General features: G+C 41.3%; 3 protein-coding genes across 4 annotated transcripts; 1 reads left to right on the top strand and 2 right to left on the bottom strand.

Moving 5' to 3' along the window:
• Positions 1-686: 686 nt before the first annotated feature.
• Positions 687-2832, bottom strand: LOC114440859 (E3 ubiquitin-protein ligase NEURL3). 2 transcript variants are annotated; one of them, XM_028413442.1, is made up of 4 exons: positions 2724-2832; positions 1479-1991; positions 1228-1389; positions 687-1127 (listed from the first exon to the last, which is right to left on the bottom strand). In XM_028413442.1, the coding sequence occupies exons 1-4, from the start codon at positions 2776-2778 to the stop codon at positions 985-987; spliced, it is 873 nt and encodes a 290-aa protein (XP_028269243.1). In that variant the 5' UTR covers positions 2779-2832; the 3' UTR covers positions 687-984. The 2 variants fall into 2 exon arrangements, with proteins under 2 accessions (XP_028269243.1, XP_028269244.1); XM_028413443.1 differs by having other exon boundaries at positions 1479-1988.
• Positions 2833-4644: 1812 nt separating this feature from the next.
• On the top strand, positions 4645-6693 carry nkx6.3 (NK6 homeobox 3). The gene is made up of 3 exons (XM_028414779.1): positions 4645-5378; positions 5716-5885; positions 6198-6693. The coding sequence occupies exons 1-3, from the start codon at positions 4964-4966 to the stop codon at positions 6426-6428; spliced, it is 816 nt and encodes a 271-aa protein (XP_028270580.1). The 5' UTR covers positions 4645-4963; the 3' UTR covers positions 6429-6693.
• Positions 6694-8140: 1447 nt separating this feature from the next.
• inpp5l (inositol polyphosphate-5-phosphatase L) lies at positions 8141-22726 on the bottom strand. The gene is made up of 16 exons (XM_028414944.1): positions 22230-22726; positions 18554-18595; positions 18142-18242; positions 17880-17967; positions 15169-15232; positions 14537-14640; positions 14260-14312; positions 13132-13251; positions 12929-13013; positions 12749-12844; positions 12587-12661; positions 12268-12341; positions 12060-12171; positions 11415-11483; positions 11273-11332; positions 8141-10536 (listed from the first exon to the last, which is right to left on the bottom strand). The coding sequence occupies exons 1-15, from the start codon at positions 22287-22289 to the stop codon at positions 11291-11293; spliced, it is 1185 nt and encodes a 394-aa protein (XP_028270745.1). The 5' UTR covers positions 22290-22726; the 3' UTR covers positions 8141-10536; positions 11273-11290.
• Between the last annotated feature and the right edge of the window lie 941 nt (positions 22727-23667).

Raw genomic sequence — 23667 nt, 5'->3', positions numbered from 1 at the left:
TAACTGAGGAGATAAAAGAAATGTATATAGCTGTAAACACGTAAGAATGAAACTAGCTGATGGTTTCACCTTCACGTGGTGTCAACTGGTACAATAGAAGGATACAATCATGTAAACATTGTGTTCAAGATTATTGAGATTTTATGAGCATACATTGTCCTGCATATTTAGGAATTCAGTTTCGTTATTTTTTTCAGTGTCTTCGGATTTTTAAGCACGCCCAAACACATTGTTGTTTGTAATTGTGTGTTTTTCTTCAATAAAACACACAATCACCGCTCATTTTCAGCTTGAGTGACTCTAATATTTACACACCAAAAAACCCACAGAGCAATCATTTGCACATTTAGATTTATCTAGAACCGGCTCTGCAGGTTTCCTCCATGCGCACATGTCTACCTTATTTCTCGTAGGATTACTATCATTTATTTTTACTGCTGTGTACTATTAGACACAAGGGGCAAAGACAAGAAATTGTGTATTTCTATTTTTATTTTTTTTAGCATAAAAAAAATTTTTACAATACAAAGTTGGCACAAACAAATTTTCAGGCAACAATTATAGAAAGGTTAAAAATATATATTATTAATAATATTTACACAATCAACATTGAAAAAATTAAATACATTAGAATATTATCATCTTTATATTATACAGTATTTTAAGCATGTTTTCAAGAATTTTCACATTTTGTTCTAGGTGCAATAAATATTTTTATAAGTCACCGACTGATTAGTACAATAAAAGTGCATTTTTTCACATTTTTTTCAAGTAATAATGCACTTCACACGATGAGAAAATACTCCACTCACACCTGTACATTATATATTACATGTGATGTACAACATTTACACATGAGGAGTGCATGTGACAGACTTTCCTGGTTGGACTTCATTTAGAGGCAGCATGGCCAAACAGTCCGTAGACTGTTTTTTGTGATTGCTGGAGCTCAGAAGTCTGCAGTACACACCTCCCCTCCACTGATCAGGCACTGATCTGATGTCTGCACAGTGGGCAGACGCCGAACTGCTGGGACACTTTGGAGACACAATGCTTACATAAACACCGGTGGCCACAGGGCAGAGTGATTCTGGCCTCTCTCACCATGCACACCACACAGAACGTGTCTAAAGAGAAGCATCACAATTACAAGAGTGAAGTCAAATACGTTGTTTTTCAGCAGCTGATGTAAACTGATAGTACTGACTGGAGGGGGCGCTTTTTTACCTGCTGGGAGTTCCATGTCAAAGCAGGAGATGCAGTCATCACTGTTTTCACTCAGCCTCGACACATCAGGACTCAGAGTGGACTGAGTGTTGTGAGGTGGGGGGAGGGGGTCCATTGAAGGACAGGATCGTTTAGTGCAGAGTAGACTCTTTTGCTCTGAGCCTGCAATGAAGAGTCAACAAGGCATTCACTCATTTAACCATCTAACGACAACATGCTGTGCTGCAAACAAAACCTCACAGTGAACTTACCCAGGAGGAAAACGGAGCACGTCTGTCCATAGATGTCAATCATGGCCCACAGTGGTCGGCTGATGTCCACTCCTGTCAGCAGCTTGTGTCGCATGCTGTTCTTGCTTGAGACATAACAGCTGCCATGGGCAGAAACCCAGAATTCAAGCTCTGAACCTGTTAGACAGCAGAGTTCATGCACAGGAGCAGCCCAGTGCCCAGGGCTTCTGGTGAGGTCTGGGATGGCCATGCCGGGCAGAGGCAGAGACCTGTCTGAGGGCGGCACAGTGGTGAAGCCGACGCGCAGGGCTCCGTGCCAATTAGACACATCCTTCAACACTCTCAGGTGAATCCTCTCGTTGACCTTCACTTGGCGGCTGCTGAACACCAGGCCGTTCCTGAATGTATCTGCCCTCCTCTCTGCCAGTCGAGACCCCTGGCTCAGGTGGACCATGACTCCAACAGCCTGAGAGTGGAAGGTCAGAGGGCCGAGGCAGTGCGAGCCACACTTGTGTGGCATCACTGATCCAACTAAAGGAAGCAAAGGAACAAAAGCTCTGTCACGAATCTGCTGCACAACACCATCAGCTTATAAACACAAAAACCAATGCTAATAAATGCTGTTATTGATTAATGATTATCAGAAAATCTAATACGGTGGAAGTGTAATAACTTTACACACAGCCACCTTATCTTCAAAGCCAATCAGAGGCCATATATTGCCCATATCTCCTCTCTTTAACAACCAGATTCAGTTAATCATGTGCTTTAATATCATCAATAAACCTGAGTGAGAGCAGGTAAAAATGTAAACATGTAATAGCGAAACTAGCAGCAACGTAAAAAAACACTAAGCAGCAGTAACTGACAGCCTACCAGGTGCTGTGGCTCCCACATAATCAACTGTGAATCAACAAGCCTCTGGATCTGTTTATTATCAGAGGTAATTCTCTGATCTCTTCATTTACAGTAAATAGTCCAAACTTTTTTAATAATTTCTCAATGATCTCTTTTATGGTATTTGATTATTTTTATGCTTCTGGGTCTTGTTGACAGAATTTTGTAATTTTTAAAAATATTTTGGAAAAAATTATATACACTCAAGTATATCATTAACATAAAATCAACGGTTTTGTTAATTTAGATTAAAATTAAAAAGTGAAAAAAAGTAAAAAAAAAAAGAATCTAAAGAGAGTAGCACAACATTAATCAAAGCTGTATTATAAATATAAAATTCTAAGTAAAGGTGAAAAATAAAAGTCTCACCAGAGGTCCCGCCGCCACTCTTCACCATCTTCAAAAGGCGGTCAATAGTTTTCATGTGCTGACTGAAGATGTGCTCCTCTGTGTGTGTCTAGTGTCTATTGTTGTGAAGTGGGAGTGTTGCTGGATTTAAGTGTCAGGACGCACGTGCACTTTCAAAACACATACGTTTCCTGCATTGGGAGGGGGGAGGGACCGAGGGAGGGACCAAACTTTGGAAATTTTTGAGAAGTTTACAGGAAGCTCAACACTATTCTGCTTAGATATCTGTGTATCTTTATTGTGGCCATTTATTCAGCAATACAAGCATAAAACTGCAATGTGAGGTCCTGATTTTTGCTGCATATTTAGAGTTTCAGTTTCATTTTGTGTGGGTCTTGTGATCTTTAATCACATCCAAACACAATGTTTGTATTTCTGCAGATATTTTTTTTACTAAAACACACAATCATCACACTTATTTTCAGTTTGAGTGACTCTAATATTTACACACCTACTCTCATGCCTGAGTGTACCCAATATTGCCATAGAATATAGCACCTTTAAATGTTTATAAGACCACATCCACATCCTGATTTGTGGAAAATTCCACCAACATTTTGGACCCATTTCCTCAAACTACTATCTGAACTCCACACATATATATGTGATGAGATCATGGGTAAAAGAATTCATTGATTGTTAGAGGCTTAAAGTTTGAACCAGATCTGTCGCCCTCTACAGGACACTGGCAGCCCGGAGCATGTGACCGTATGAAGTCATGACAATAAATCCACAGTTTCCTTTGGAAATTTACTAACTCCACCTGCTTTTAGCAACTTTTACATGACTTTTTTTCTTGGAAATTCCTGCTACATATATCTTACACAATCTCCCTACACATGACTGTGAAGGGAGATTACACAAAATAGTTTCTGTGTGTCCTGCAGTTTAATATCTTTCATTTATGGGCTTAACTCAAAAATCAAAATATAAATGAAACAAAATTATATATAGGTCTAATGTACAAAAAAAGCCTGTCAATTATTAAAATATCCTAAATCATGTGAATACACCCAGGTGATAAATATATTCTCGTGAATGAGTTCAAACAAAAGGACTGTTTCTGGGAAAGAGGGTCTGACTGAGAGGAAACGTCTACCCTAACTGTTGCATCAGATAAAGAAACCGAAGTCAAGTCTGAGACACAAAGCACCATAAATGAGTTTCCGGATACAGGTCCACAATATATGAGTCAGAGATTTATAGGCTGCATTTATAACTCATACATGAAACATCAAACAGTACACTGTTGAAACCTAAATCACACACAGAGGTTAACATACATGTAACAGTGATATATAGCATTGTTATTAAAAGATGTCAGGTGAAGAAGTCAAAAAATTACACTTGCCAAAAGGGGTTACTGAATTATATGAGGCGCTACTTAATTAAATAATACTGATTAAAGAAAAATGAATTACAGAAAATTACTACTTACTCAAATCCTCATGCACCATTTATCCTTTTGTACTAGTGCATACATTTACTGTTATGTACAAATTATAGCATATTAATAGATATAATTACATTTCATTGTTTTAAATATATAACTATAGAATCATATATATATTTTCGTTTTAAAAACTATATTTCTCTGGTTTTAAACCTGGAAACCCTCCTCCTCCTCCTCCCCCTCTTCCTCCTCCTCCTCCTCCAGCTGCATCACACTTGGTCAGACATGGCAGGCCATCAAAAAATCAACTTGTTCCCACTCCACCTGTTCAAAAAACTATTAATCTGCTGCCTTCCAATAAAAGGCTTGGCTTGCTCCAAGGAGCCAATAGAAGGCCATTAAAGCTGTGAGACCCAGGCCAATCCCAGACTGCATTCTAATGTGGCCTATCTTTATCAAGGTGCCACTCCATTTCTAGATACTGCTTATTTATGATATCTGAGAGGAGAGGCAGCAGGAGGCACATGTCTTTAGGAGAACACTAAAATCTGTGTCCAGAGGGCTCATCTGAGACTTCAGATATGGAGCTATCACAGCCCAAAGTGTGGGTAAGAAGAGGAGGAAGGCGACACTGAACTTTTTCTGCACGACAGACACCAAGGACACTGCATTTAGTGACTTTAATTTGAATATCTGGAGACAGAGGTGGCCCTGAATCCAAACGCCGCCTCCTTCTACCATCAGTGGTCTTTTTGGATCTTATCGGATGTGTTGCTGATACTTGGAGGCTAAAGTTACATCACTTCCCATGGATCCAAACCTCCAGGGGTCTTTCCTGTTCAACAACAGTCTGAACCAGTTCCCCTCAGAACTCAAGGCACCAGTTTGCCAGTACTCAGTGCCCAACTCTTTCTACAAGCTCAACCCGGGCCTGAACAGCCAGCTGCCGCCAGGGACGCCTCACGGCATCAGTGACATCCTGAGCCGCTCCATGGTGGGTGTGGGCTCCACGGGCACCACCACCCTGCTATCTGGATACTCCACCATGGGGGGCTTTGCACCCTCTGTCAGCAGCACGTCCATGTACTATAACCGAGACTACAACTCCACACTGGGCGGCTTCTCCAAGCCTGGCGCCGAGTGCCACATGAAGGCTCGCAGTGTGAGCTGCTGGGCAGAGAGCAGCTGTGACTGGAGAGGAGGGAGGCAGCAGTGCAGCAACAGTGAGTCCAAACATACTGCACGCTAGGCATCCAGATGTGTGTGAGGATGCAACAGGAGGAGTTACACTTTAGATATAGATCTCCAAAAATTGTGTCTAAATTTAAAATGAATAGCTCACAGTAACTAAGTGTTAAATGTTAAACACGATGATGTATGAGCAACATCCTCTACATTTAACACTAATATTCTGTGTCTGTGCATTTTATCTGGTTATTCAAAATATTACCCACACTTATTGATACTATTTGTACCACCCCATTTCAGTGTAGGACTGTTTCCATCATGGTTTATATAAATATGCTCAGGTTGACTGTTTTCTGCTGCGACACCTTCCAGGCACCGGTCCCCTCGGAGAGATGACCAGCAGGAAGAAACACACCAGACCGACATTCAGCGGCCATCAGATCTTTGCTCTGGAGAAAACCTTTGAGCAGACCAAGTACCTGGCTGGACCAGAGAGAGCAAGACTGGCGTATTCTCTGGGAATGACAGAGTCACAAGTCAAGGTGGGGCTGACAGCACATTCTTACATTTTTATGTGAAACTGAAACAGCTGCTCATTTGTTAACTCACAAAAGAACAGAAAACGAAAACCTGAGCTGTCATAAGGTGGTTATGGGAACAGGCCTCACCTGTGAGCAGGTACATGACACACCAGCTGCTGGTTCATGCAGAAAATGGGGTCATGGGGATGTTTTTCATATTTTTGCAGCAGTTATTATGTCTTTAAACAAGACGCACTGGTTAGGCAATACAACTTCTGTCATAACATAACGCCTGCGCATTATAAATGAGTCTGTGTCTGCGCGTGATTTTAGGTGTGGTTTCAGAACCGGCGCACTAAGTGGAGGAAGAAAAGCGCCACGGAGCCGAGCTCCACGCAGGCCAGCCACGCGGGACAGGGCGGGGACGTGTCGGAGAACGAGATGGAAGACGAGGAGTACAACAAGCCTCTGGACCCCGACTCTGACGACGACAAGATCCGACTGCTGCTGCGCAAACACCGCAGGGCTTTCAACGTGCTGCGCCTCGGCCCGCACCATGTCTGACACGCACGCACGCACGCACGCTTCTCAGCAGACGGGCATGCCGTTAACAAACATTTATTTGGAAATTTAACAGGTGAAGCATGGTGGCCAAAATAAAAGCACATGAAGGCATCAAACAGGATGTAAACACGGAGCTGAAAATGTTCACTGTACATTTCCGCTGTTATACTGTTACATGAAAATATGCTGTAATAATTTTGTAAGAATATGAGAACATAAAATGCTGCATGATGTTGTTGGTAATACTAATAAAATAAAATATTAAAAAAAACATAATACGACTGTGATTATTTGAATAGGAAGACAACAAATATATGTAATTCTAGAGGAGAAAAATTTATTTTCTGCTTCTTAGAAAAATATTATGAAGAAGTGACAACACTGCCAAACAACCCCTTACACTTGCAGGTTTAGTGTGTTGGGTGCCTTTTCACAGATTAACCTGACCGGCTTCCATACTAAAAAAAATAAATAAATAATACATTAGGATGTGTTAAAAAAAGTAAATGATCAATCTGTTTAATGATCTCGGCTGTGATACTTGAAACATAAACAATTAACAGCTCTGCGATGAGCGCAGCACATGCTGACACAGTCAGATGTTCCAAGACATAAATGAGCTCTGAGAAAATGTCAGTGTTGTATTCTTCACTTTAATAATCCAAAGAGTTATAATAATTTTAGGGAACAACTTTCTAAGGAATAATATCACATTCGTTTAGTTAGTTGCTAGTTTTTTTTTAACATGATTGTCATGACAAACCTACACAGAGAAATAAAAGATACTATATATATCTGTGTGTGTGTGTTCTGTCAGTGTATTAGCTGTGAAATTCAAATGAAACATGGAGCGCAATGGCACAAAAGCTGAAGAGTAAATGCAAGGGTCAAGGGTCAAATCTTCTGTGATTTACTAGTGTGGTATGGCTTAATTGAAGACAATGACCCCCATGCAGCCACTTCAACACAAAATCAATACCAACAGACCAGCTCGCTCACAATTTAGGATCACCGAGTTCAGCCTGCATGTGGTTCATTCAGCTGACATCAGGCCTGACGATTCTGTCAAAGAAGTTGAGGAATGCTGCCGAGACGAACCTGCTTTGTATTTGAAAGACGGCTACAGCACCGTGTTTGAATGTGTGCCAAACATGTAGCTGTGATTATGTTAGTGACACACTTTCACAGGTATGTCGACCAACATATATTTAGAGCTACTGATAATACTTAAAAGTACCTGTTCTGTTCGTCTTCCTATTGTCTGAGATGCCACTGAAACATCCTAAAAATAAACAGCAATAAGGTTGAGAATCAGTCACACACTCAGCAGGTTTTAGATTGGTGGAGCCCAGGGGATCGCTTTATAGTGCCTATTTTAGTTATTTTTGTATTACAGAGAGTACAGTGATGTGCAGCCCGTGTTGCACATTTTCAGTTTTGCATGAATCTACATCGATTTAAGCCCGAGCCACAAAAAAGTCACGTTATGTAAACATTATTAAATGAAAAAATTATAGTAACGGAAAATTAAAAATGATATTTATTACATGTCACACTCTTTTCTTGAACATGGCTGAAGTCTGTCATAGGTGACTGTATCTAACTTTTCAGGTTTGTCAGCCTTCATCCAGGAAATAAGACCAATGCAGATGTATATGGCCGCACTTCTTACACTTGTTTAACCAAATGAAAAAAACATTAAAGCAACATGCTTCTGAGGGTAACATTTTATTTACAAAAGTGAAATATCACAATGTAGTGTTTGACCAGAGTTAATGTGAAGGTAATACTGGCCTTTCTGTGACAACATTAAATCTCTAACACACACTGCTAATGTTGAGGCTACAGTTCCACTGTACAAACATGAATATGAAAAACATATTTTGGTATCAATACAGGGAGTGTAGCTGTGTAAGTTTCACAAAACACTCAAAACAAATTAATATACAATAAGAAACATATTTAAAATCCACTCAATTAGTCAGTATTAAAGCCACCACACAAAACACCACACAATAAAAATGTATTACTCCACTGGTGCTACAGTATGAGAGAATGAACCGAGGAAATAAAAACATCAAAGCAGTGCTTTGTGTGTACATGTTAAACTGAAGTGAGTGTACTCCTGTGCAACATCACTTACAAATGATTTACTGCTTAACTGGGAATTTACTAATTTTGCTGCTCTACTTTTTCTGTCCCATGGAGCAGCAGGTGGAGTGATATTATATCCAGAACATACTGGGCCACCTGCATACAGGCATTTTTACCTTGTTTTTTATACTCTACAATTTATACTCTACAATATTCCTTCTCTGCCAGACATTTTTATGCACCCATAATAACACTCCCACCTTCGTGCTGTATTATCAAGACCTTGCATTCACTGTCTTCACTATAACCAGGCCAACTGATAACTAATATGCCATCTTAAAGGGGCGGGTGCTAATTTCTTTTGTGTTTTGACTGAATAGTTTTGTTGTTAGTTGCCAAACAGGTCTGTATCCTTGTTCATGTTTTTTTTTTTTAAATTCAGTTATTCAGTTCTTCTTTCCGAGATAATAATTAGAAAAACCTATTATTGTGGTCTTCACTTGTAGGTTTAGAACTATGTTCAATTATTATGTTGATTGGAAAGCTAGGTCTACTCGATTTACCTTCACTGACCACAGCTTTTCTCTGATGTGTCAGGTGTAATCACTTTAGCTGCATAAAGTTCCACTATAAATTATATACACACTACCATTAAAAATTGTGGGGTCACCAGGCCAGTTCTACACCTTCTCTGATCAGCATAACACTTATATAACATATTTTCACAGGAGGTTTCTAATCATCAATGAGCCTTTTAAACACGATTAGCTAACACAACGTACCATTAGAACACAGAGGTGATGGCTGCTGGAAAAGGGCCTCTGTATAGCTTTGTATATATTCCATTAAAAATCAGCCTTTTCTAACTAGAATAGTCATTTACCACATTAACCGACTGATTAATTTAATGTTATGTTCATTGTTTTTGATTTAAAAAAACACATTTCCAAGTGACTCCAAACTTTGGAACGGTAGTGTATATTATAAACATTTCTATTTTTGTCTGTTTTGGACTACATACTATTGTAACCATGTAATTATGAGGAAGTGAATGTTGAAGTGTTTGACAATGCTGCACAGAGGTTCAAAACATCCAGACTCCTTCACTACAGCTGTAAGTCAACACCTACAGTTTAATTCTTTTGGCAATAAAATGAGGTTTATTCCAGCCAGAAGAGGAAGGGGGTAGAAGAAATGCCTCCATAGGCAAACAATGATAACATGGAAGTTTTGTGTTGCAGCTTGTGTAATAAAGCACTTGGTATAATGTACAGTTAGTACATTGGAAAGAAATTAAATGATTAACACATGCTGCTTCTATGTTATGTTGATTCATCTCATGCTGCACGGCCTGTTTGTGTGTCTAGTGTCACTTCTACACAGTCACTACCTGAACTGAGCTGGTGCTGCAGTGGTGAAGCAGCAACATTTACTCCTTCGTAAGTTATGTTTTATCTGTGGAGGACATCAGGCTAAATATGTCCACACAGGCGACCTAGATAAACACATTCCACTCTGATGATAGTAAATAAATACTTTGACTATATGATAAGGGCAGAAAAGCATGCAGCCAGAAAGACTCGGATCTAATACTTGATATTACAAATCTAATAATGAGAATAGTTTTTACACTTTTCACGTTTACAAAGTTGTTGGATTTTTTCAGCTTAGCCTGTAAAAAAAGGCAGAAAAAAGCAGCAATTTAAAATTTACGTCTGCATGAACATATCCATGTAAAGGTTCAGGTCCCACCTGCGTGGCTGCAGGTCTGGGAAAAGACTCAGTGACTGTGATAACGGACTTCAGATCGAGTGAGTGGAGAGTTTGGGAAAACTGCTTCTGTTCAGAAATCTGTGCAGCTGCATATATGACAGTAAGATCAGAAGTGAGAACGTAGAGTCCACAGCACGGGCTGAGGCGAGCCCTGCGGGTGGCTGATGGGTCAGTTGTAGTGGGTAGATATCATGTGGATTACCCTCTGTGGCAGAGCTCTATGGATGGTGTGGTTGTAGACCTGCAGCCGACACAAACACACACACACTATATATCTTGTGTCTATCACAGTGCATTGTGTTGGATAAATGCCACTGTAAGCCAATCAAAGTACAACCTCCCATAAAAATGAAGCCATTTCCTGTGGTCATAACTTAATGTTATGTTACTGTCACATTTTGTTCTTTTTAATCTGAATGTATCCTGAGTAATCCCAAGACATTCCCTCCTGTGAAAACACAGGAGGGAATGTGAACTGGTTGTAGCATCTTTCAAGTTTGCGATGTGGGTCTCATCATTTTGCAGCCTTTTGAAGAAGGGTCGTCATAAAAAAGCAGTGAATCCTTCAAAAATACATTTAAAACGGCAGCAAAACAAAATCATGGCCGTAAAAATGCCAATATGCTGTCCTGCACAACGAATGTCTCTCCGGCCGACCATTCGCATGGTAATTAATGAAAATCTGGCACGAGTTGCCCTTAATGTGCAGCCTTAGTGACAGTGGAGAAGATTCAATAGACATAGATCAGTGAAAGGTGCTGATCGCCTCTGCTCCAACTACACTGGACACAAAGGAGCGCTTGTGTCCCACAGGCACTTCATCTTAGTTCATATCCTGACTCCACTGGGCCAGCATGGTTATGGCTCTCTGGGGACCACAGCCAAGATTACTGTGATCACTCTCACACACAGCATCTGCCTTCTGGAACCACCACATAGACTTCCACATGTAATACAACACACACACTGGCACATACCTTTAAGGAGCACCACAGTCAATGGTCGTTTGTCTTCAGTGAGAAGGACAAGAAAATAGGCTGTAAATACAAAAACACATAAGAGTCAGTCCACATGGCTAATCTGTTACCTTCACAATATAGATGCGATTCAAGCTGTTACCTTGTGGTCTCCCATGCAGACATTCGGACCCACCGTGTCATAAACAACACTGTTCTGACCTTCATCGCTCTGAAAATAACAAACTTCATCATTTACATCTGGACATATTAACACAGAACCAAACATTTAACTATGAATCTTAAACGTATTGTTTTCTATCACCTTATGTTAACATTGGGGGTGGCAGCCATTACCACACTTTATGCAGCTATGCCCACACATGGAATAATAGATAACACCCTTCACAACCAGCATCATGTGTGAAAGTGGATTTATCTCTACTTGCTGTTTTAGGTGCAAAAGGTGACTGGGAATTTGGGAAACAATGGACTTTTCTTACCATCAGTGGTGTCATTTTGGGATTTGTAGCAAGAGGGACAGAGGCTCTGTCCAAATTTCAAACATGTGAAAATGGCAGAAAATGGCCTCTGCTCTTGCAGTTAGAACAAAGAATGCCGTGCTTTCCAAATGTTATAATATAGTATATAGATGTAGCACTGAGGCATATATTTTGGATAGAAACCCCTCAGGAGGCGCCTGTAGATCAGTCACACTATGCTACTAAATGCATACAGTACTGAGCAAACTTACAGCAGTACTGGATAGAAGTTAATATTAATTATACTTCAAAAATCAGTGACTGACCCTGAGGATGAGGTCTTGGGCAGCATGTGACATGAGGATGCGATCACACCAGGCAGGGCAGCGGGTGTTCATGTACTGAGTAGGTTTACTGTACTCCTCACTGTAGGGGTAGCTAAGCAGGAGACAAGACAAAAAAAACACATGTGAATGATGGTGTTTTTATACGTGATGTCTGTTTACTTTCAGAAGTTATTATGAGTTTTACTACCTGGGTGGAAACGTGATGTCTTCCTCCCTGATGACATCATGAAAGGCTGCAACTTCTTTGTCGTATTTCAGCAGCTGATGGAAAGAAGGCACAGCTGATAAGGAGTGCTGTGTCAACACGTGGAAAATATGTCCTAACATTAGAGTTCAACTGTAGCAGGCAGGAAAAATCCAGTTTACTGTTAAAGTTATCGCTGTTCTGTTTACTTCACTGTCATTTATAAGACTCTATTTCCGCTGACGGTATCTGACCACAGATCTGTAGAGACCTCATGCCAGAGATGGATCAGAGTTAGTGAATGCTGACATTCTGTTCTCACCGCTCTGCCGTTGTCCTCTCTAAAAACCGCCTGGTGCAGGTAGGCGAACAGCTTCTCCTCAATTTGAAGCAGCACCTGCAGGTGAGATGAGGACAGGTAAACTGCTTAATGTATATATACAGAATATAAAGGTTGGTATGTGGGTTTTTTTGTTTTAAGCACCTGGTGGTCATTGTCTTTTTCCTCGCATATGATTTTCTCAACTTCATTACTGCTGTCCTTCTTCACTGTCTGAACATCAGCTGCAGTGGACAGATGCTGGTCACAGAAACACAAATTAAAGTTAACAGATAATGTAGATCCACCTCCGTGTCTCTTCACCTTCAGGAGAAATGCTGTTACCTGCACCAGGCTAAGTGTGTCAAGACGGAAGTTGAAATCTCCAAACAGAAAGAAAGGCATAGGAGTGTAGTGACTGTCTGATATCCTGGAGGGAGATAATACAGTCAGGTATCACACAGGCTATTGATTCTAACATAAGATAAATAAAATCTAACCGAACATTGTGCCACAGTGTCACAGCTGTTCATAGCTGCACATCTGACCTGTTGATGACATATCTCAGAGCGTTTTTGCGATTGGCTGAGTAAATGGAAGGGCTGGAATTGCAGGCAATGAGGTTGGAGGCATCATGGAACAGGTGGACATTGACCAGGTCCAGACCTCTGCGATGGAGCACACAGGTAAAATATGAGGAGGAAACAGGAAACAGGAATCCGATAACACCCAAAGCCTGATGTCAGATAAGCGATTGTGTGTTTGTGTGTGGGCGTGTGTACCAACACAGGTGTCACTCAGAAGGAGCGTTCTTATCAGTGAGTGTGTAAACTCATGTTAATGTCCACAAACAAGCACATTTGTCTTTGGCGCCGAGCGTCCACTCCTTTTCTTTGCCTGTCACTGGAAAACAATTAATGTGCATCCAACAAATGAGCTGCGATGACTCATTGTGGCACATGGGAGTGTGGGCTCTTTTTGTTAATACACTCAGGCAGCAACACAGTAAAGCAAATAGTGACTACAGTTTACAGCAAACAGGCTGCAGTGGCAGCAGCACTGCAAGTGTTACCCTGCTTGATCTAAATTCAGAGCTTTCAAAACACACGTAAAGACCGTCCAGAATCTGGTACACATTGTCTTTACAGTAAACAGCTGAGTTTACCAGCAGAGGCTATAAAAACATCAACGGCAACCAACATTATTACGATTTACAGCTGATGTAATAAACTTCTTGCCTACAGTAGCCTATAAACTACTGGTTATAAAACAATATCAATATGTCCAGGTTCAATGTCAATTTCCTTTTTAGCCAGGTAGTGTGCGGCTACTTTTGTGCTGGTACTGACTTATCTTTAAATTTGCTGGAAACCCAAACAATGTGCTTAAAGATGCTGAAATGTTACACAGAGCTGAGCTGATTAACAAACTGGGGTAAAGGTTATCTGGGTTTACCACAATGATCAAACACATTGTCTCTCAATGTAGCACCATATCACAGGAGGGTTGTGGACATTTTTCAAGACATAACTACTACAGATAAGAGGACAGGTTTTTTTCTTTCCAAGAACTGAACTCCACAAAAGTCAACAAATGATCAAATTTGAAAGCGAGTGGAGTCCAACCCCCTGTGATGTCCGTGTGAAGGTGACTTTAGTGTTTTGTTTAGTACGTACTGGTTGTGTATGATCCAGCGGGTCCTCATGAATCCCTTTCTGGACCACTTGAACTGGAACAGAGACAAATTGGAGCAGTGAGCTGTGTCTTTAAAGGGCCAAACTGATAATTATTGATTCTTGCACATAATTTATCTCATCTCCCTGTCAGAGGTGGCAGACAGCCCCTACAACCCCAGCAGACTCATTTATCCCAACATCTCCCATTGGCCCATGTGTACCCCTCCCCACACACACGCACACACACACAGATGCACACTCACTCATACATACTCACATCAGGCCAGAAATTCTTTGGGAATTTTTCTTTCTCCACTGTGGTGACCCTGTCCAGAGAGCCCACGTACTTGTTCTGCCCCACCACTGCTTTAAAATCCTTAACTGCGAGAGGGAGAGGCAGAGCCGGGGAGGTGACATGTAAAAGAGTGAGAAAACATGCAAACAGCAATCAATAAACTGGTGTTAACCTCATCAGACCGGCATACGTGATGAGAGAATCTATAAGCAGGCCATTAGACTGCGTTTGGTGAACAACAATCTGGTTTGGGCCACGCAGCGATTGGCAGCTCCAGGATGTTTATGGTCCTTCCATAAGCTTTTCTGAGGAGCTTTTTCACACCTAACGTGACTGGACTATGCAGCAGCAAAATACCAGCTCCACTTTAAATTCAAGTTCTTTGCAAATATCTGGCCAGGAGGGGTAGTCATCGAACTGTCATTATACACACAGAGAAATGTGTTGAATTAAAAAAAAAAAGAAATTTTCCAAACATATATAACAGTGCCCCTGCTACTTAAAAAAGGAGCCATTTATCAACACAGTGGGTTATGCAATAGGGATGTGTCCAAGGGCTGTAAAGTATCTACTAATAGAAATTAAGTAAAAACATTATAAAAAGGAGCTTTTACCATTGAAGTCATATTGATAGATGTTCTTCAGTGTCTTGTGGATGAAGTACATGCTCCCCAAAGCCTGTGGTGAGGAAGGAGAAGTTTTAAACATCAAATAAAAGTACCCCAAAAATACCAAATACTAAAAGAAACTTGAAATATACCACTATAAAATTACATTTTGACATTTGGTTAGGCAAACATAAACAAAGACACAACCTGGATAGGTGCCTTACATTATATTTATTGTCAATATTACAATATTATTACCTTTAGCTGAATTGTTAATAGGAGCTTATAATGAACGACTAAGAAAAACTGCATATAATAGATACGTGAAACCGAAGAGAATAAAGACGCTCCAAGTGAACAAGTGACACACAGACACACACACACTGCCCCCTTATACACACACTTCAGTGCCCAATCATCCCTGACATGGGGCTGACAATTTTTAATGTACTAACTGCCTGCTCCACTGATCTGATTAATCATGCCCTGTGAAATCAATAAAGACAGAAAATTAAAACCATTTAAAAGGTATTAAGCAGTAGGCCTGCTGTCTGCCAGCGCTGCTACTGTGACTGGGGGCCGAAGAAAAATCAGCCAGCACTCAGAGGAGGCTCAGGGCGTGACGGACCGCTCTGCGACCCCCCCCTCCCACCACCCTACTACACACACACACACACACACACGTTCAGCTGTAGCATGAGAGATCTCTCCCTGAACAGATCATTTATCTTCAGTGCCAAAGTCATCCTCATTTAACAAAATTGAAGTGTCTCCGTGATCAGCTCCAGTGAGCGGCAATTAGTGACAAAACTTGTCTAAACTAAGGATTTGAAAGACGGACAGAACGGCCAACTTAACACTGGAATACAAAGCTGACTGAAGAGGTTAAATAAAAAGTTCTATTGTAATGATTAAAGAAAAATGTTGATTTTTGTAAGGGTTCCAAGACCATATTTGATGCATAGAAAATTTGGCCTAGTTTTTGTTGGACTGTTAACAATGTTATATACAGCAAACCACACACACACACACACACACACACACACACACATTCTCCACCACATACTCTGCCAAACACCTATCTTCATCAATCAGGTTTGTACACAGTTTAATAAAAAAATATTGACTTACAAGTGATTTTTTATCAAAACACCATTTGTACTGGGAATGCATGCAAGTCTGCCCCCTCTACTTCTGCTGCCCCTCTGAAAGGAGAACCCCCCAAACTCTCTCTTGGCTATATAACTGATGATCTGCAGCCAAGAGGAAACAAATTGAAAATCAATGCAGGTGGCACAGACGAAATGAGAATGAGGCATGAGGTGGGGTGGGGGGGCTGCAACCCTCTCAGGGCAAACAGAGAAGGGTGCAAACACTGGAGTGCAGGGGAAACTTAGTCCCAGCTGTCTTCCACCCCCCCCAACACACTTTATTTATCGTGCACAAATGGGCTAGGATCAATAGTTTTAATCTAGAGTTAAATGTATTGACTTTGGCCTGTCTGCCCCACACCTGGCCATTGACTTTCTCCTTTTTACTTCATGCACCTTCAGTCTACACATGCAGCCATTGACCCCTACTGTCACAGATCCAGTGTGAGAGTATCACCTGGGAGGAGTAAGGGTTAATAGGAATACTCAGCCACTTTTCTCAACTGGAGGGGTGGAACTAATGCTGCTGGAAAGGTGCTCCTAATGTAATGTTGACAAACTTGACGAACACAGTTTAATTCCAAGAAAGACAATGGAAGCCTACAACTACTACTTAGGGTTAAAAAAAGAAGAAGTTCATGCAAGGAATGACTTTCATGACATGTGTGAAGATTGAGCCTGAACCCATGACGTGAAAACCGTACCAACAACTCTGTAATGGCACTTTAGCCGCATTAGTGCACCAGCATCGGGCACTGGGTTCAACAACACATGACGTTAAGAAATGTAGGTAGCGCCATGAGTGACTTATCAAACCAATCTTTGTTTTCTCTGTGCCCGTGCTGTGTAACGACAAATGCATTGTTTCATATTATATCTTTGAGATCTATGTCACTTACATGAGACTGCAGTTGTGCACTGTCTGAGACTGCACAGTGAACCTTGAGGTATGAAGCCCCAATGAACCGATAAAGGCAAACTCTCACACACACACATGAACAACACACTCATTTTAAGCACTCTAAAGTTTCTGCAGTTTAAATAAAGAATGATGCACAAACACAGGAAGCACTGATTAACCTACTGTAAACAAACAATGTGTTAATCATTAAAAAACAACCAATGTATTAAACACAAGGAAGGAAATCATCATGTTAAACTGTGTGAATACATATATTTGCATGCAAAATGCATTAAAATGCACTTCAAATGAATTACAGGCATGTAAAAATAAAAATGTTTTTCTATTAAACTCAGTTCTTATGTCACATAGTAACATTTTTGGCATCAAAAGCTCTGTTATTATTAATAAGAACATACAGCAAAGGACTCATTATAGGTGATGTGGCACAGTTAGGTGCAACAAAATGGAAGCTGTTGTGAATCAATCCAAAGCAATCACATATAAAGTCCTCCACTGAGTCAACAAACTTATCAACAGCAGCTTCTGATTTTCATTCAACAGCAGTGCACAGTGAAACCTGCCAGCTTCCTATGAGCACTATCGTGGAGAAGTGCTCCATCTTGTGGAAGCACAGTGGAACTACTCTGTCTGAGAAGTCTTACCGTGAAGCTGTCTTCTGCTTGGAACTGGTTGTCCACATAAATGCAGACTCTGTCAAAGTCCTTCATCTCCTCACTGGACTCAATGCTCCTGAGAACAGCAGAGACAAGAGGTCACTGAGATACTTGAAAGCAAAGTGTGAAGGATTAGCAGTGTGGTAAAGAGAATAATATGTGTCTGCTGAAGCCTTATTCTGGTGCATAAAACACACACAAACAAAAGGGAGAAGGGTATCATGGATTATTATCAGCACTATAATCCTACCGGAAGAAGTTTTCAGCATGGCCCATGTTGACCATGTAGTCCTTCCCTCCCACCTCCTGGAAGTGCAAGGCGATGAACTGCGGCTTGTGGCTGTGGATGGTCTGTCCAAAAACACAGCAAACACCTCTCAGTCTAATCTACAGGCTTACATTACCTACAGTACTGAGGAGTGAAGAGGGTCAGTGCTATGTGTTACAGGATCAGGACCTATCCATTAGAGGTCATTCAGAGTTGCAGTTTTATCAGTTTTCCGCAGGAACTTGGAACGCTTGTGTATATTGGGATGTCACTGATGTAATGAGGTCAGCATATGATGAGAGCAAACTCGGTGTTTGTTTGCCTGAAGTGCAGCAGACTAGCAGAAATACCATGCATTTGAAATGATGATGAATTATTAATGCAAGAGGCTTACCTTAAACAATTCTTGTAACCATTCATGTTGAATTTCTCCAACCTGAAAGAAATGAGGAGGACAAAAATCTTTAGAGAAATTTATAGAGAGACTGTAAACTTGATATGTGATGCCTGACAAAGCACAGAGTAAAATTACTCATGTAATAATAATGACTATTAATTGAGCCACAGTTGACCATGAGATATCACTGTATTAAACAAGTACATTAGATCACACAGTCAGCATTACTACTATATCTGATCTTCAACCTGGAAAGATAGATATTGACCGAACTTGCATTTCACCGTGGGATACCTGTATGAACTTGACAAGTGATGTTTTATTAAAGAAGCTAAACAAACACCTATTTCAATAAAACACTTTATTAGTTTAATAACAGTCACTCCCATTCATAACAGGCCGCAGTCCACCTGTCAGTTTATGGTCTGTCGTGACTGATAAAGCTGACAGTGACACATATTGTCTTCTATTCCGTATGTCCTCTTAGATGTATGTTCACTCAGAAGGCATTGAGACAGACTGAATTCACTGATCTGTGGCACCTCCACAAACAATCTGATAGGTAGCCTTAAAAAACCACATCATAAAAAAAGTCTTCTTTAAGTGCCTTAAAACATTCGACAGTTCCATCTGTGTTAACCTGTGCATCTGCAGCTACACAACAACAAGAATGGCTCATTTAAATCTTTCCTGCTTATAAAAATAATTAACCATTGATCATAATCTCTGGGAAAAAAAACCCTAAAGGCTTCATCTCTATTATCCCACTACCAGAGAAAAGCAGGCGAACCACAACAGGAAGAAGTGATGGTCACAAAGTGGTGCGTAATGCAGTTTATTTAGGGCCATTATCAAGCTGATTTATAGAAGGCAGATAAGAGCCTTTGAGTCAGTGTCAAAGCACAAGAAAGTTATTGCGGTAGACCGAAACATGAAGCGTGGTGAAGTGAAGTATCAAAGTTGCTAAAAAAACAAAAAAAGTTACACAGGTCAGTGTAGGAGCAGTGGAGGAGGATTTTGGTAGTTTGTTTATTCATTTTGATTATTTTTATTATATTTTGGGGATGAATCGGAATGTTTATTCAATTAAAAGTTTATTTTGACTAGTTTATTTTGTACATTTGGGATTTAGTGTCACTAGGGGCACCTAGGTAGGTTAGCGGACCAGAATGCACCTGGGTGGGCCTATGGCTTTTTTCCCCAGAGCAGGAGAGGCAGCAAGGACTGGCCTTGTTTATCATTTGTTTGTCTGCCTACAAAATGGCCTAAATAAACCTGCCACAAAATGATGCCCTCAATGGACACATACCCACAGATCACTACTGATTATTTGACTTCAGTTGATCTACTTTTGTTTGATTTAAATTTTAAAGTTTTTTTGACATTTAGTCCAAGTCAGGAAGTTAAGAGTCAGTTAAAACAGAAAAAAACCCCTGGAAATACTACCCGGTGTGTTTCATTGGCTGTGTGTTCCAGGATGTGAGTACTGTCATTCAAGTATAGCTGCACCTGTTAACAATCAGGCCACCATCAACACAGAGCCTGTAAAGGTGTGTTGAATACTGCATGCCCAGTTGACAGTAAAGCATACAGTAAAACATGCATGAGAACAGCAGGGAGATACACCTGACACCTGACACACAGCAATCTGTCAAACAAGGCTGATTCTTAGATTCCCATTAAAGCTGTAGACACTAACACATGAATAAAAAAAATAATGATTCTGACCTCAACAACAACAACAAAAAATCATTTACACTAAGTTCAGTTTACTTTTCCTGCAGTATGGCCTTGTGAAGGGGATGAGGGAACATTACAGCTACAAAGCAATGCAAATTTCCTGAACGAACAAAAAGTGTTTGTAACCTTAATAAAAGACAGCAGTGTTAATGCAACAGGAAAGACAAATAAGGTTCTTGTAAAGCTGTTAAAGACGAGAAGAGGCTGCAAAGACTACAAGTGCAGAGGAAGAACAGTGGACAGTTCTTTTCCTCAGGCTGACACTGCCTTGGCTGTTTTATAGAAGCTGTAAGAAGCAGTAAACTAAAACACCCATCTTGAACTCGTCAAAATTCACCTCGCAGTGCAGTTTCGATTTAAAATCCTGTACTAGACCTGCTCAGCACCTGAAATGACTTTGCATAGTCTATTTGCATGACAGGGATGACAGCAGAGCAGCCATTGTCCCGTGAAGGACTCCTCTCACGTCATTTGGGCTACAAACACGTTCTTTACTAATATGAACACAGAATCAAACAAAGTTCATGCAGCAGAACACTGATGATGCCAACTTATCGCAGGTCAGAAAAATCTAAAACATCTGATCCAACAATCTCATGCTGTATTTCAAACTTATGAGTTCAACATGGTGACTACGCTTTGAGGCTTTGTTGTTCTGAGCTGTCGAATAATTCTTGGACAAACTGGCGTGTGTGACGTGTATCTTCCAGTAACTTGCATCACTTGTGTGAATAAAGGGAAAGTTGAACAAATACATCTTTTACAGCTCTGGATATAGAGTGGTGCTTGTTGAGCTAGCTCTGACAGGATGCTCAGCGAGCCCAGTGCTGCAAATCAATGGACTTTGTTCAGTGCTTAAGGTCTTGGTCTTATCCTAAAGGCTGGGTGAATTTTAGGAGTGTTTGTTTATAGAAATAAGGGGGGGGCTAAGTAAGTAGAAAAGCTTAAGTCCCTTGGGAGAGATAGTAATCTGTTTACATATCTCCCACAATGGGATCTAACATATTTTCACTGGAGCTAAGTCTGGCAACCGGAAATATGGTCCTGAGCCAAATTTCCATGAGCGTAAGAGCCCTCCTCCTGTCAAAGTGCCCCCCCCCCCCTCCACCCTCCACCTCCACTCCCAAGCCAGCGCTGGTCACATAAATGGATATTTAGACATGTGTTTAGAACAGTTAAAGTACAGTCTGAGCACTTTATTCCTGTAAAAAAAGGTTTCAGTGTAAACTATGGAAAGAAAGCTGCAACTTATGTAACAGTATAGAAACACAGTGACAGCAGTGAAGCTTTAAATGCTACGCAGTATGATAAGGACACTATAAACTGACTGTCCCTCCCTGTGTAAACGTGACCACTGATTTTAAACTGGGGCTGATGGGACATGCTGAAAGATTGTGATGAGTGTTACTATAGTAACCTAGGAAACTGGTGAAAACACTGCTGAGTGACCCAAAATTTACAACGTGTGATTTCAAAACTTTTATTTTTCCATAATGACGCCTGTGTGACCTCAGTAAATATGTTCTTTACACACATGTTTCTGAGCGTCTGTCCATATTTGGTGATGTTCGCTCATCACTAACCTGCAGTCTGCTCAGCCTGAACGCGGGTCACGTGACGCGTGAAACAGGTAATAATGACTTTTTCTTTTGATAACTGAGCACGTGTTACTGACAGCTGGCGAATACTCAGCCACAGGTGATATTAGATAAATAACACAGCTCATGACAGCTCCTCACAGAGAGAGAGCGCGCACACTTGTTACATCCTCGTACCACAGATGTATGCTAGCAGCAGCAGTGGAGCCCATTCAAGGTACAACCTCACCTCCTCCTGCACCGCGGCGGCTACTTATACCTCCGTGAGTCTAATCCTCCGGCAGGCAGCACTGTGGGAGCGTGGGGTGTACTTTTAGTTTCATCGGTCTACTTACATTGTCAAAGAGAGAGCCGACGTTGGCGGTGACAAGCAGCACATCAGTGAACGTTTCCATGTTGACGATCCACCTTCACCGACAGTCCGAGGAAACTCGCCAGATGACGCGGCCTGTAGCAGCAACTCTGCAGGAGCTTACGAAGGCTTATTTGTTTCTGTGTGTGTGCGTGTGAGAGAGAGCGAGAGAGAGAGAGAGTCCAGATCGCGACTACCAGCTACCGCTCGAAGCACACCGGTGTGTCTCACTCATACTGCGCGCTGCTCCTGGTCCAACTTGTTTTGTTGATGGCGGGCTGTCGTGTCAGATCGTCATGATGTGACGGAGCGGCGCTCATATTCATCGCAGAGAGGTTCAAGTTAGTTTAACTGTCTAGATGGATTTCCGCCTCTTCCTCCTCCTCCTCCTCCTCTGGGTTAATTGGACTAGTAGCTTCTTAGCAGACTAAACCAGCCTGGACGGCGCATGTGTTCCCGCCGCCTCGACAAACACTCAGGCTGAGCCGTCACTGGTGTGTTATGAAGTCCCGGTGCTCCGCCCATTTACTGTAACAATTACTGTACTCCGTATGATAACTTTCTCTGAGCCGTCACTGTGAGATGGGCTGTGAGTGCATCACAAACCCGGGCCTGTTTGAAATGGTTAGACTAATAGTTTTAACCACAACCCTATTAAACGCTGCATTATAACAATAATGATTTGTAATGTGGCACAAAAACACCATAAACTCATTCTGTGCTGTCACACAACAGGAAGTTATTCTGAAACTTTTCACTGAGGACAGTTTGCTTTCATTATAACTGCCCCCCCTCCCTGTTTTACTGATAGGAAAAATGTAGAGAAGATTGTGGTGTCTTATCATTGACTGTAATGACTGCTGTCATCATGTAGCTCAGGTGAAGCCCTGCACCAACACAAGTAAATATTAGTTTTCTTGCTGCCTCCAGCCTTCAATCATCACAACAATATTTTTACAACAGTACTACCCAGTGGAGCCAGTAGCTGTAAAACCCTTGGAGTAGACGGATCTGTGCATACAGCCGTCTGGGCTTCAGCCCAAGCCAAAGCAAAGATTGTTACGGACCCGACTCTGGCTCACCATAGTGCTGTGAGTGAGCTGTTCAACCATGGCATGGGTTGCACAACCAACCTTTTGAGCTCCTCTCTCCGCTTCCTCTTACTCCTCCTCCTAGCACTGTGTGCTTTATTCACCAACGTCAACAGGTCCATTTGAAGTGATTGCAGCTGAGACGCAGAAGAATGCTGCCATGTCCATCACCGGTTTGGAAACAAAGGCAGTCTACAGAGAGACCTCCCTGAAAGGAGACTGAGGTGGTTTATGGCAAGCCAGGACTGGCCTTTTTTGTATGGAGCAGCTGCAAAACAATCAGCAATATACATCCACCGAAGGAGATCTTATTTAGGCCTGATCCTGAGT

Source organism: Parambassis ranga, chromosome 9 (assembly GCF_900634625.1).
Source record: "Parambassis ranga chromosome 9, fParRan2.1, whole genome shotgun sequence".
Taxonomy (NCBI): domain Eukaryota; kingdom Metazoa; phylum Chordata; class Actinopteri; family Ambassidae; genus Parambassis; species Parambassis ranga.
The sequence above is the reverse complement of the archived record's forward strand: the minus strand, read 5'-3'. Positions and strand labels throughout refer to the sequence as shown.

Coding starts and splice junctions, on each gene's coding strand:
- LOC114440859 (XM_028413442.1), bottom strand. CDS start 2,778: ATGAAAACTATTGACCGCCTTTTGAAGATGGTGAAGAGTGGCGGCGGG. Junction 1,390..1,478: donor GTGCTCCGTTTTCCTCCTGG/GTAAGTTCACTG, acceptor TCTTCATTGCAG/GCTCAGAGCAAAAGAGTCTA. Junction 1,128..1,227: donor TGACATGGAACTCCCAGCAG/GTAAAAAAGCGC, acceptor GCTTCTCTTTAG/ACACGTTCTGTGTGGTGTGC.
- nkx6.3 (XM_028414779.1), top strand. CDS start 4,964: ATGGATCCAAACCTCCAGGGGTCTTTCCTGTTCAACAACAGTCTGAAC. Junction 5,379..5,715: donor GAGGCAGCAGTGCAGCAACA/GTGAGTCCAAAC, acceptor GACACCTTCCAG/GCACCGGTCCCCTCGGAGAG. Junction 5,886..6,197: donor TGACAGAGTCACAAGTCAAG/GTGGGGCTGACA, acceptor GCGTGATTTTAG/GTGTGGTTTCAGAACCGGCG.
- inpp5l (XM_028414944.1), bottom strand. CDS start 22,289: ATGGAAACGTTCACTGATGTGCTGCTTGTCACCGCCAACGTCGGCTCT. Junction 17,968..18,141: donor CATGCTGAAAACTTCTTCCG/GTAGGATTATAG, acceptor TGCTGTTCTCAG/GAGCATTGAGTCCAGTGAGG. Junction 12,662..12,748: donor AAAAAGACAATGACCACCAG/GTGCTTAAAACA, acceptor TCTCACCTGCAG/GTGCTGCTTCAAATTGAGGA.